Here is a 14,072-nt window from a genome sequence, read left to right as displayed (position 1 = left end):
CCGCGCGTGCTGGCGCAAGCGGACCCTGAGCGGCACCAGCAGGTGCGGAGGCCGCGCGGGGAGCCGGGGTCTCGAGTAAGCGACAAGCCGGGTCAGCCCGCATCTCCCGAGGGGACGCCACCGCACACTGACCCGGGGACGTGGCACCAACCCAAAACTTCCCAACCCCGGGTTTTTCGCGCCTCTTTTACCCCTCACCGAGCTCCTGATCACAAAGCAGCCCCTCAAATCCCCCAGAAACCACTCAGACCCCACTTGGCATCTTTTCCCCAGGTCATGACCCTGAGATGCCCTTTTGGTTTCAGCCCCTCCACCTGATCAGGTGCCAACTGCGGTGGTGGTTGGAGGAACGATTGCTCGTTTCCAGGGCCGGGTGCTGAACTGGATCTCTCTCAATGTCCCGCAGTGTTTGTTTTCAAGATACAATTTGGTACTTCTGGTGATTTGTCACTTTGTCCCTAAATGGAGGGTAAGTGGATTGGCACCCTGATTATCAATTCACACTAAATCCACTTCTGCAGCCCTCCATTCCTGTGGCAGTTCAGTGGACACAATGGCAGTGTGTGTCTGAGGTTTGCCCAAGCTTTAGTTCGTGCTGGCACTATTGCCACCACGTTGGGGTCCTCAACAGAGAGACTCCCTCTTTAAAGAAGGTCTTGAAAGGGTGACCAATTTGTGTTTTCTGTTTCTCATAGGAGCCGTGATCAACAGTGTGGCCAGAGAGACTCCATGCACCCAGTCGCATATTCGGACAAACAGCTCCCGGACATCTGCATCCAAGAAACAGACAAGATCCTGGTCGAGAAAGTAAGTTGGATTTGAATGTGTCTTTAGTGTGTGGTTGACAACGCCCCTGGTTTGTCCACGGTGGTGAAGTACCTTGGTGAACCACAGCAGCCTGTGTGTTAAAGGGTTAATGGTCATCCTTACTTCCAGGCCTGGATATAAGATCAGTATATGGCCTCCCCTAACCGGCCCCCTTTACTGATACCCTGCTCACTTTCTGTTTTCAGTCCTGCTGAGACACCGCCTTGGGCCCATTGAAACAGCTGCCCATGAATCTGTTCATCATGTACATGGCTGGCAACACCATCTCCATCCTCCCTATCATGATGTGTGCATGGTGGCCTGGAGACCCATACAGGCCTTCATGTCCCTGTCTGCAAGTGAGTATTGTATTGAATCTACAGCTCAGAAACAGCTCTGAACCGGCATCACTTGCGCAGCTTAGAATAGAGTTCTGGGAGTTGGGTAATTAACGGAGTTAGGGAAGGAAGGGAAAGAGGTGCCCTTTTGCTTTCTAACTTTCTCAGCCTTTAGGAAGTGATCTTACTCTTCGACAGGAGAAGAAGCCAGATTTTTGGTGAGTATCTGCTAAGTAACTAAGATTTATTCTGTTCCTAAGGATCAAAATAGTATAGCAACAGGTGGTAAGGTTAATAAAATACTTAAAAACAAAAATAAATTATCATTGGATAAAATAAATAGTTTATTAGTACACATTCAAGCTGCAGCATTTGGGAGTTCCTGGGTGTCAGTTTGATCCAGGGCAAACAGGCATAGAGGTTTACAGCATGGAAACAGACCCTTCGGCCCAACTTGTCCATGCCACCCTTTTTTTAAAACCCCTGAGCTCGTCCCAATTGTCCACATTTCGTCCATATTCCTCTATACCCATTTTACCCATGTAACTGTCTAAATGCTTTTTGAAATACAAAATTGTACCCCCCTCTACTACTACCTCTGGCAGCTTGTTCCAGACACTCACCACCCTCTGTGCAAAACAATTGCCCCTCTGGACACTTTTCTAACTCTCCCCTCTCACCTTAAACCTATGCCCTCTAGTTTTAGACTCCCCTACCTTTGGGAGAAGATATTGACTATCCAGCTGACCTATGCCCCTCATTATTTTATAGACCTCTATAACATCAACCTCAGCCTCCTAAGCTCCAGAGGAAAAATGCCCCAGTCTATCCAGCCTCTCCTTATAACTCAAACCATCAAGTCTGGTAGCATCCTAGTAAATCTCTTCTGCACTCTTTCTAGTTTAATAATATCCTTTCTATAATAGGGTGACCAGAACTGTACATAGTATTCCAAGTGTGGCCTTACCAATGTCTTGTACAACTTCAACAAGATGTCCCAACTCCTGTATTCAATGTTCTGACCAATGAAACCAAGCATGCCGAATGCCTTATTCTCCACTCTGTCCACCTGTGACTCCACTTTCAAGGAGCTATGAACATGTACCCTTAGATCTCTTTGTGCTATAACTCTCCCCAACACCTACCATTAACTGAGTAAGTCAGACATAGAATATAGAACAGGCCCTTCGGCCCACGATGTTGTGCCGAGCTTTATCTGAAACCAAGATCAAGCTATCCCACTCCCTATCATCCTGGTGTGCTCCATGTGCCTATCCAATAACCGCTTAAATGTTCCTGAAGTGTCTGACTCCACTATCACTGCAGGCAGTCCATTCCACACCACAACCACTCTCTGTGTAAAGAACCTACCTCGGACATCCTTCCTATATCTCCCACCATGAACCCTATGGTTATGCCCCCTTGTAATAGCTCCATCCACCCGAGGAAATAGTCTTTGAACGTTCACTCTATCTATCCCCTTCATCATTTTATAAACCTCTATTAAGTCTCCCCTCAACCTCCTCCGCTCCAGAGAGAACAGCCCAAGCTCCCTCAATCTTTCCTCAGAAAACTTACCCTCCAAACCAGGCAGCATCTGGGAAATCTCCTCTGCACTCTTTCCAGCGCTTCCACATCCTTCTTATAGTGAGGTGACCAGAACTGCACACAATATTCCAAATGTGGTCTCACCAAGGTCCTGTACAGTTGCAGCATAACCCCACGGCATTTAAACTCCAACCCCTGTTAATAAAAGCTAACACACTATTGGCCTTCTTCACAGCTCTATCCACTTGAGTGGCAACATTCAGAGATCTGTGGATATGGACCCCAAGATCTCGCTGTTCCTCCACAGTCTTCAGAAACCTACCTTTGACCCTGGAATCCACATTTCAATTTGTCCTACCAAAATGAATCACCTCACATTTATCAGGGTTAAACTCCATCTGCCATTTTTCAGCCCAGCTTTGCATCCTATCTATGTCTCTTTGCAGTCTACAACAGCCCTCCACCTCATCCACTACTTCACCAATCTTGGTGTCATCAGCAAATTTACTGATCCACCCTTCAGCCCCCTCCTCTAGGTCATTAATAAACATCACAACTAACAGAGGACCAAGCACTGATCCCTGTGGCACTCCGCTAGCAACCTGCCTCCAGTCCGAAAATTTTCCATTCAACACCACCCTCTGTCTTCGATCAGACAGCCAGTTACCTATCCAATCGGCCAACTTTCCGTCTATCCCAACCTCCTCACTTTCATCATAAGCTGACCATGGGAGACTTTATCAAACCCCTCACTAAAATCTATGTATATGATATCAACTGCCCTACCTTCATCAACACACTTAGTTACCTCCTCAAAAAATTCTATCAAATTTGTGAGGCACGACTTGCCCTTCACGAATCCGTGCTGACTATCCCGGATTAATCCGCATCTTTCTAAATGGTCGTAAATCCCGTCCCTAAGGACCTTTTCCATCAACTTACCAACCACCGAAGTAAGACTAACCGGCCTATAATTACCAGGGTCATTTCTATTCCCTTTCTTAAACAGAAGAACAACACTCACCACTCTCCAGTCCTCTGGCACTATCCCCGTGGACAGTGAGGACCCAAAGATCAAAGCCAAAGGCTCTGCAATCTCATCCCTTGCCTCCCAAAGAATCCTAGGATATATTTCATCAGGCCCAGGAGACTTATCGACCTTCAGTTTATTCAAAACTGCTAGTACATCCTCCCGCCGAACATCTACTTCCTCCAGCCTATTAGCCTGTAACACCTTCTCTTCCTCAAAAACATGACCCCTCTCCTTGGTGAACACTGAAGAAAAGTATTCATTCATCACCTTTCCTATCTCTACTGACTCCATACACAAGTTCCCACTACTGTCCTTGACCGGCCCTAACCTCACCCTGGTCATTCTTTTATTCCTCACATAAGAGTAAAAAGCCTTGGGGTTTTCCTTGATCCGACCCGCCAAGGACTTCTCATGCCCCCTCCTAGCTCTCCTAAGCCCCTTTTTCAGCTCATTCCTTGCTAACCTGTAACCCTCAATCGAGCCATCTGAACCTTGTTTCCTCATAAGCTTCCCTCTTCCTTTTTGCAAGACATTCCACCTCTTTTGTGAACCATGGTTCCCTCACTCGGCCATTTCCTCCCTGCCTGACAGGGACATACCTATCAAGGACACCCAGTATTTGTTCCTTGAAAAAGTTCCACTTTTCATTAGTGCCTTTCCCCGACAGTTTCTGTTCCCAACTTATGCCCCCTAATTCTTGCCTAATCGCATCATAATTACCTCTCCCTCAATTATAAACCTTGCCCTGCCGTAAGGCCCTATCCCTCTCCATTGCAATAACAAAAGACACCGAATTGTGGTCACTATCTCCAAAGTGCTCTCCCACAACCAAATCTAACACTTGGCCCGGTTCATTTCCCAGTACCAAATCCACTGTGGCCCCACCTCTTGTCGGCCTATCCACATATTGTGTCAGGAAACCCTCCTGCACACACTGCACAAAAAATGCCCCATCCGAACTATTCGACCTACAAAGGTTCCAATCAATATTTGGAAAGTTAAAGTCCCCCATGACAACTACCCTGTGCCCCCCACACCTATCCATAATCTGCTTAGCAATTTCTTCCTCCACCTGGTTTCAGCAGCAGGTGAGCTGAGGCCAGGACAAAGTGGGGCGATGTCACTGAGGTGGAAATAGGTAGTGAAGGTGGTGATGTGGCAAATAGAGTTCAATACAGATCAGTGTGAGGTGTTGCATCATGGGAAGTCAAACCAAGGTAGAACTTTCACGGTGAATGGGAGGACCTCAGGGAGTATCGTGGAACAGAGGGACTTTGGAGTTCAGGTGCACGGTTCTCTTAAGATGGCGTCACGTGTAGATAGGGCAGTGAAGAAGGCTTTTGACATGCTGGCCTTTATCAGTCAGGGCATTGAGTATAGGAGTTGGGAAGTTATGTTGCAGTTGTACAGGACTTTGGTGAGGCTGCACCTGGAATATTGTGCTCAGTTTTGGTCACCTTGATTTGGAAAGATGTTACTAAACTGGAGAGAGTGCAGAAGAGATTTACAAGGATGTTACCAGGACTCAAGTTATAGGGAGAGATTGGATGAGTTAGGACTTTTTTCTTTGGAGCGTAGGAGACTGAGGGGTGATCTTATAGAGGTGTGTAAGATCATCAGAGGCATGGATAGGTTGAATGCACTCAGTCTTTTTCCCAGGGTTGGGGAATTAAGAATTAGAGGGCATAAGTTTAAGTTAAGAGGGAAATGAATTAATGGGAACCTGAGGAGCAGCTTTTTTACACAGAGGGTGGTACAGGTGTGGAATGAGCTGCCGGAGGGAGTGGTTGAGGCAGGGACATTGACAACATTTAAAAGGCATTTGGACAGGTACATGGATAGGAAAGGTTTAGAGGGATATGGGCCAAATGGAGTTTGCTTACATGGGCATTTTTGGTGGGCATTGTCCAGTTTGGGCCGAAGGGCCTGTCTCCGTGCTGTAGATTCTATGAGGATATGTTTGGAAGCTCAGTTTGAAGTGAAACATGTCACTGAGGTTGTGAATACTCCGGTTCAGCCTCAGACAGTCGCAATGGGGACAGATGGAGTCAGTGGTTAGGAAGTGGAATTTGTTGCAGGGCTGGAGATGATAGCCTTCATCTTCCAATATTTAACAAAGGCAATTACTGCTCATCCAGTCCTGGATGTCAGACAAGGGAGGTGTGTAAAGTTGGAGAAAAACGTGAAGATGATGGTGTTCACATACACCCCTTACCCTGATCCTTCTCGGTGGGCAGGTTAACGGTTTTAAGGTTCAAATCTCTGGCTGAGTTGTAGATGCCCCCATCTCTCTCTCCATCCATAGAGGCCAGAGCCTTGTGTAGTCCCAGACTGGATGGCAGATTCCCTTCCCTGGCAGACATTAGTGAACCAGTTGAGGTTTTATGACAATCCAGCAGTTTCCATGGTAATGTTTTCCTGGTGCCGGCCCCACAAATGACCAGATTCATTCAGCTCAATTTCACAACCTGCTTTTGTGTTTTTGTGGATTCTCTCTCACTCCCTCTTTTCTGTTTTAAATCAATTTCACAGGGTTTTAGAAGGGGAGGATTTGCAGTCAGGAAACTCAAACCAAACATCACATCAGGATCTGACTGAGTTGCCCAATTTATTGTAACCTGAATATAACTGAACCTTGAGCATGGAAGGGAAAACCACCGTTCACAATGGGGCAAAACTGTACACGTGTTCTGTGTGTGGACAAGGATTCAGACAATCATCTGCTCTGTCAAGACACAAGTGCAGTCACACTGAGGAGAAACCGTGGAAATGTGGGGAAGGATTCAGAGACCTGTCTGAGCTGGAAATTCACCAATACAGTAACACTGGGGAGAGGCTGTTCACCTGCTCTGAGTGTGGGAGAGGATTCACTCAGTCATCCACCCTGCTGACACACCAGCGAGTTCACACTGGAGAGAGGCCATTTATGTGCTCCGAGTGTGGAAAGGGATTCACTCAATCATCTAACCTGCTGACACACCAGCGCACTCACACTGGGGAGAAGCCATTCACCTGCTCTGAATGTGGGATGCGATTCACGCAGTCATTCAACCTGCTGAGACACCAGCGGGTTCACAAGGGAGAGAGACCATTCACCTGCTCCGAGTGTGGGAAGGGATTCACTCAGTCATCTACACTGCAGACACACCAGCGAGTTCACACAGAGGAAAGACCATTTAAATGTCCAGAATGTGGCAAGTGCTATAAAAGTTTAAAGGAAGTGATGTTCCATCAACGTGTTCACACTGAGGAGAGACCATTTAAATGCCCAGACTGCGAGAAGTGTTATAGAGGTTCCAGAGAACTAATGTTCCATCAACGTGTTCACACTGATGAGAGACCGTTCAGGTGCTCTCACTGCGGGACTGGGTTCAGGTGGTCATCTCAACTCACTGAACACCAGCGAATTCACACTGGGGAGCGGCCGTTCACCTGCACCGACTGTGGGAAGGGATTCACTCGGACATCACACCTCATGGCACATCAGCAAGTTCACACCGATGAGAGACCGTTTAAATGTCCAGATTGCGGGAAGTGCTGTAAAAGTTCCAGCAATCTAGTGTCCCATCAACGTGTTCACAGTGAGGAGAGACCTTTTAAATGTCCAGACTGCGGGAAATGCTATAAAAGCTGCAGTGATCTGATGTCTCATCAACGTGGTCACACTGATGAGAGACCGTTCAAGTGCACTCACTGCGGGACTGGGTTCAGGCGACCATCCCAACTCTCTGTCCACCAGCGAATTCACACTGGGGAGAGGCCGTTCACCTGCTCCAAATGTGGAAAGGGATTCACTCAGAAATACAACCTGTTGAGCCATCAGCGAGTTGACAAGTGACTGCTGGAGTTTGATTCTGCTGTTTATCACAAATCACAAACATGTTGATTGTGGTCATTCGCCTCTGATGTAAATAAATTTGAGCCCACAAATAAATACTAATGTCCTGGATGAAAGTCAAATAAATCTGCTTTTATGTTAAACAAACAATTTGTTGAAACTTTTTATTATTTCTGACTCAAGTCCATTCCTTTCGAATGGCTCTCCCTCTCCCCTGTCTCCTCCATCCTGACCCCCAACAAAAAGTGTGATGAACTCATGGAGCTTCTTTGTTACTAGGATTGAGCCAACCCATTCAGCTGCCCCTGCTGCTTCCCTCTCTTCCACCCTCCCACTGAGCCAAACTAATGTATCTAAAGCCTCTCCCTGTCTGAGCCCTGAACCCACATCTTTCAACAGTTTCTTTCCTGTTTTGCCCTGACTCCATTTCCACTAAATTGCCGACCATCCAACTTCCCCATATTGGCTGACATTGTTAATGATTCTCTCCCTCTCTTCTCGTTTTGTTCCTCTCATTTTTAAATACACAAACATCACCCTTTCTGAAAAAAAACCCTTTGATCCCACTTTGCTTGCAAATTATGGCCCCATCTCCAGCCTCCCTTTCCTCTCCAAAGTCTTTGAACTTGGTGTCTCCCAAGGAGACTTTTGGTCTCCTATTTGGGCAGCAAGGTGGCATGGCGATTCGCACTGCTGCCTCACAGATCCAGACACCTGAGTTCAATTTCAACCTGTGTGGAGTTTGCACATTCTTTCTGTGTCTGTGTGGATTTCCTCCGTGTGCTCCGGTTTCTTCCACACTCCAAAGATGTGCTCGGTGGAATGGCCATGCTAAATGTATGGGTTATGGGTATAGGGTGGGGAGAGGGACAGCAGATTTCCTTCCCCAGAGGACGTTAGTGAGCAATCAGCAATTGGCCGTGCTAAAATTGCCCCTTAGTGTCCTGGGATGTGTAGATTAGAGGGATTCGTGGGTAAAATATGTAGGGATATGGGGGTAGGGCCTGGGTGGGATTGTGGTCGGTGCAGACTCGATGGGCCGAATGGCCTCTTTCTGTACTGTAGTGTTTCTATGATTCTATGGTTTCATGGTCAGAGCATTGCCCTGGGGTCTCTGGATTACTGTGCTAGTGACAATATCACTATGCCACTGCCTCCTCAATGTACACACATAGGAAAAGGCCATTCACCTGCTCCGTGTGGGAAAGAATTTATGCATCCAATTTGAAGGGCTGTGATCACAATAACCTCAGACCTCCGGACTATTTTGTTTGTGGTGGATATTTAGTAAGGATACTACCTACAACTGTTGTGGAGAATCAAAGACACAGCTCCAGTCTGATACGGACCTTGTTCATTTAACCAAGACCTGATCACATAAACCCCAGTGTAATCTAACAGGTCTTTCACAGGTCTATTGGACATGACCTCTCACCTGACAAGTACATGGGATTCTTTCATATTGAAACATCGCAGACAAGTGATAACTATGAAGATTCAGAATATGAATGCTTTTTTGTAATTCCAACATTCATCCACTCTTGACCATAAGACATAGGAGCAGAATTAGGCCACTCGGCCCATCGAGTCTGATCTGCCATTCAATCATGGCTGATATTTTCCTCATCCCCAGTCTCCTGCCTTTTCCCCATAACCCCTGATCCCCTTATTAATCAAGAACCTATCTATCTCTGTGGAAGCCACTCAATGACCTGGCCTCCACAGCCTTCTGTGGCGAAGAGTTCCAACAGATTCACCACTCTCTGGCTGAAGAAATTCCTCCTAATCTCTGTTTTAAAGGATCGTCCCTTTAGTCTGAGGTTGTGCCCTGGAGTATTCCGGTTAACACACTGGAATACTCCCTTGGCCCTTTAGGATAATGTCACTGCAGTATATGGGATCTGCAGAAACATTCAATTAAATTCTACCAGCCACCTGGTATGCTTAACTGTGGAAACCCTTTTCCATTAAGGTCTCAGATTACTACAGCAGCTATGCATTGTTCTGACTCGACCAGCCGGGCTGTGGAATTAATTGGATAGATCTTCCAGAGAGCCAGCAGAGACATAATGGGCCAAATGGTTTCTATTTATGCTGTATCATTCTCTAAAAGAGTGAATATTCAGTACCAGTGACAGAGAGAAGAACCAGTGACTGTGCAATTGAACCCAGCCAGAATCAGCACCATAAAGGGAGGAGTGAGGGGGAAACGGTATAAAAGTTTTGAAACCATTGCATGGTCCTGCAGCAGAACTTTGAAAAATAGAGCACAGCATATCACCAATTCTCAATATTTCAGTCATTTACCTTTATGCTGCAACTGTACAGGATCTTGGTGAGACCACATTTGGAATATTGTGTGCAGTTCTGGTCACCTCACCATAAGAAGGATGTGGAAGTGCTGGAAAGAGTGCAGAGGAGATTTACCAGGATGCTGCCTGGTTTGGAGGGTAGGTCTTATGAGGAAAGGTTGAGGGAGCTCGGCCTGTTCTCTCTGGAGCGGAGGAGGCTGAGGGGAGACTTAATAGAGGTTTATAAAATGATGAAGGGGATAGATAGAGTGAATGTTCAAAGACTATTTCCTCGGGTGGATGGAGCTATTACAAGGGGGCATAACTACAGGGTTCATGGTGGGAGATATAGGAAGGATATCAGAGGAGGTTCTTTACGCAGAGAGTGGTTGGGGTGTGGAATGGACTGCCTGCAGTGATAGTGGAGTCAGACACTTTAGGAACATTTAAGCGGTTATTGGATAGGCACATGGAGCACACCAGGATGATAGGGAGTGGGATAGCTTGATCTTGGTTTCAGATAAAGCTCGGCACAACATCGTGGGCCGAAGGGCCTGTTCTGTGCTGTACTGTTCTATGTTCTAAATGCTAACAATGTTATTTTGAACTAACTGTGAAGTTTCAATGGCGGTTATTGCCCAGCATTCGCTGCGGGTGTGAAAGTGCCCTATTCACTCCACAGGAGCCCGGTACGCAGGCGCAGCGCTGTATCTGGGGCATGCGCAGTGTCACTTTGCTCGGAGCCCGCGAGTCCGGGAGACGCTTGTTTCAAGGGGTGAGAATCGGTGCGGCGGAGGGAGGAATGGAGCGGGTGTCGGGGGTGGGGAGGGAACAGAGGCTTCATAAACATCTGCTGTAGGCCGCAAGGTCTGAATAAGAGCCTTCCGGTCCCGGGTTTGCAGCTCCGTGGATTTTATCCGGGATCAGACCCGGTGCCGTGGCCGCCATCTTTGTTTAGCGGGGAGCAGAGCGCATGCGCAGCCGGTGGGCGGAGCTTCAGGATTTGGGTGACCAGGTGAGACAATGTTTGAGTCATTGACTGACAGGCCGGGTTAATGGATGCTGCCTTTCACCTTCTCAATTTGGAGCGGCGGCTCGCCGTCTTTTATACACTTTGATCATACAGACATTAGCGGTTACTTCGTCATTAGCTTTGGGTGGTTACCTGTACTTAGCCAATTGGGCTCCCCTAGCAACAATTGACCTCCAATCACATTCCTTCAAAAACAACCGTGAACAAAAACCCACAACTTATTGTTTCAGTTCCCCTTTATCTTAAGCTCAGCCGACCATCTGGACCTCGCGGTCTGGTTTTTTTTGTCTGTTCCGTATTTTTTATACAATAACAGGATGTAGCTCAAAGGTTAGTTCGTTATTTAGTCAGCAACAGAATGATCTTTGTTAACCACAGGATAAGTGCTGGGCACAGCCAGTCCCGTACGCATTAACTTTCAAAGGTCGCAGTCTTAGTTTCACTCCAACACTCATCTCATTTATCTAAAATCCAATGAGCATAGATGCACCCTGCCTAACCTTTCCTCAAAAAACAGACCCCTTCATGCCCAAAATCAGCGAGTGAACCTTGTCTGAATTGCTTCCAATGTAAGTATATTCCATCTTAAGTAATCTTATGCTAGAAAACAGGAGGGGAGAATGTTATGGATTTATATTCAGGTCTGACAAATGACTGTTGGGGGTGACACAGTGGTTAGCACTTCTGTCTCAAAGCGCCAGAGACCCGGTTCAATTCCAGCCTCGGGTGATTGTCTGTATGGAGTTTGCACATTCTCCCTCTGTGTGGGTTTCCTCTGGTTGCTCTGGTTTCCTCCCACACTCCAAAGAGTGGGTTGATCGACCGTGCTAAAGTGTCCCTTTGTGTCCCAAGATGAGGGGGAAGGAAAGGATTAGTGATGTACGTACATCAGGTTACAGGGATAGGGCCTGAGTAAAGGTGCTCTGTTAGAAACTTGGTGCAGACTCGATGGGCTAAAAGGCCTCCTTCTGCACTGCAGAGATTCTGTGATTTTGGAATTTCCTTTTACAGATGGTTAGAAGAGGATTTTGACAGCAATCTCAAACCCCCCAAAAAATGTGTATTTCTTAATTTCAAGCCACAATTGACACATGACTCTTGTAATCTCCTTTTGCAGCGAGTTAGAGTGGGCCAAGCCTGAGGCAGCTGTCGTATGTATATTTATAGAGAGAGAATAGACTAACATTTTGAGTCTGGATGACCCTTTGTCAGAACAAGGGTCATCCAGACTTTAAATGTTGGCTCTACTCTCTCTCCACAGATGCTGTCAGACCTGCTGACATTTTCCAGCATTTTCTGTTTTTGTTTTTTCCAGCATCCGCAATATTTTGCCTTTATATGTATTTATATATCCAAATGTGCTATGTTAACAAAATGGACAGTTACTAACCGAAATATAAAGCATCATGTGATTTAGCTGACTTGACCATATTCCTATCGTTATTCAGTCATTAAAGACACAGTCATGGAGCATTAAACTTGCCTCGCAGGGCCCCTTGTGTCAACACACAGGCAGCTGCTTTGTGAGACTGCGAGCAGCACAGACAAGTCAGAGATAAGAGTGTCCTGAGAAGAGCGATTCATTGTGAAAGCTCAGGGACGGTTGATAAGATGTAGGAATTCTATGATTCTAATGAACATTCTTTCCTCTCTCGTTCCCCAAAAGCTGTAAATCTCCATCCCACTCACTCTCCCTCCATTCTCACTCTGCTGTATCTAATATTCACCCTCCCAATTCTCCTGAAGGTGCTGATTGAGGCTGATTGACAGATCCATGCTCACTGCTTCCTGTCGTGGACACACAAATCATAAGAAACAGGAGCTGCAGTTGGCCATTCAGCCCATCGAACTGCCTCAACCATTCATTGAGAATTGGCTGATCTACCGCAGCATCATTTCCCAATTTATCCCCCAGATAGAGAGAGAATAGAGCCAATGTTTCGAGTCTGGAGAGAGGAAAGAATGTTCCATAGAAACTAGAATTGTGTGTTCTGAATTTCTATCCTGTACTGACACTGATGACCTCTGTAAACTTGTTTTACAGGATACTGAAAGAGGAATCACAGGCTGAAATCTCAAACGTTGTGTCTCGATCTGACAGAGTCATATTCCATGGGAGCTGAATATCATCAGCCTTTGAATCGAGGAGAAATGGTTGTCCGGTCTGATGACTTGAAAAGATTTCAAACATCAGTGTGACTGCAAAAGAGCCAACACGCTGCCACACTCGGGTGAGTGTGTTCCAGTGCACTGAGCTTGAACCAGTTACACAGCCTGAATAAATATCACACCATTCACAGCGGGGGGAGACTGTTCTGTGTGTGGATGAGTCTTCAACTGAAGAGAGAGGAAAAGACACCTGCACCATGGAGAAACCATGGAAATGTGGGGACTGTGGGAAGGGATGCAGAGCCCCATCTCAGCTGGAAGTTCATCGGCGCAGCCACACTGGGGAGAGACCATTCACCTGCTCTCAGTGTGAGAAGGGATTCACTGATTTATCCACCCTGCGGACACACCAGCGAGTTCACACTGGGGAGAGACCATTCACCTGCTCTCAGTGTGAGAAGGGGTTCAGTCAATTAGCTAACCTGCAGAAACACCAGCGAGTTCACACTGGGGAGAGACCATTCACCTGCTCTCAGTGTGGGAAGGGATTCACTCAGTTATGCAGCCTGCAGACGCACCAGCGACTTCACACTGGGGAGAGGCCATTCACCTGCTCTCAGTGTGAGAAGGGGTTCAGTCAATTAGCTCACCTGCAGAAACACCAGCGAGTTCACACTGGGGAGAGACCATTCACCTGCTCTCAGTGTGGGAAGGGATTCACTCAGTTATCCAGCCTGCAGACGCACCAGCGACTTCACACTGGGGAGAGGCCATTCATCTGCTCTCAGTGTGGGAAGGGGTTCAGAGCTTCATCCCACCTGCTGAGACACCAAAACGCTCACGAGTGATTCCAGAGGTTGGATTCTGCTGTTATTGTTTCTGCTCTCAATTACATCCAGGACTGCATTTTGTTCATTCTCACAGTTGGTCAATGGGGAGGGTCGGAGGGTTTCTTTCTGCTGGACTGGCCGGTCTCATGACTTTGCCTCCAGTGGGCTGATGCTCTTTGAGTCTTGTTGTGAATATCTGGTATCAGATTTCGCAAGGATCACAGAGTGACAGGATGTTAGGAAAT

The 14,072-nt window shown here is 46.9% G+C and overlaps 1 protein-coding gene across 1 annotated transcript; it reads left to right on the top strand.

Moving 5' to 3' along the window:
- Positions 1 to 222: 222 nt before the first annotated feature.
- On the top strand, positions 223 to 13,845 carry LOC144486258 (uncharacterized). Its single transcript, XM_078204328.1, has 4 exons — positions 223 to 469; positions 696 to 807; positions 6,259 to 7,541; positions 13,319 to 13,845. Exons 3-4 carry the CDS (start codon positions 6,368 to 6,370, stop codon positions 13,843 to 13,845), a joined length of 1,701 nt encoding a protein of 566 aa, XP_078060454.1. The 5' UTR covers positions 223 to 469; positions 696 to 807; positions 6,259 to 6,367.
- Positions 13,846 to 14,072: the final 227 nt, after the last annotated feature.

The sequence above is a fragment of the Mustelus asterias genome, unplaced genomic scaffold (assembly GCF_964213995.1).
Source record: "Mustelus asterias unplaced genomic scaffold, sMusAst1.hap1.1 HAP1_SCAFFOLD_310, whole genome shotgun sequence".
Lineage (NCBI taxonomy): Eukaryota > Metazoa > Chordata > Chondrichthyes > Carcharhiniformes > Triakidae > Mustelus > Mustelus asterias.
This window is presented reverse-complemented; position numbering and strand designations above follow the sequence as displayed.

Coding starts and splice junctions, on each gene's coding strand:
- LOC144486258 (XM_078204328.1), top strand. CDS start 6,368: ATGGAAGGGAAAACCACCGTTCACAATGGGGCAAAACTGTACACGTGT. Junction 7,542..13,318: donor TCAGAAATACAACCTGTTGA/GCCATCAGCGAG, acceptor CTCAGCTGGAAG/TTCATCGGCGCAGCCACACT.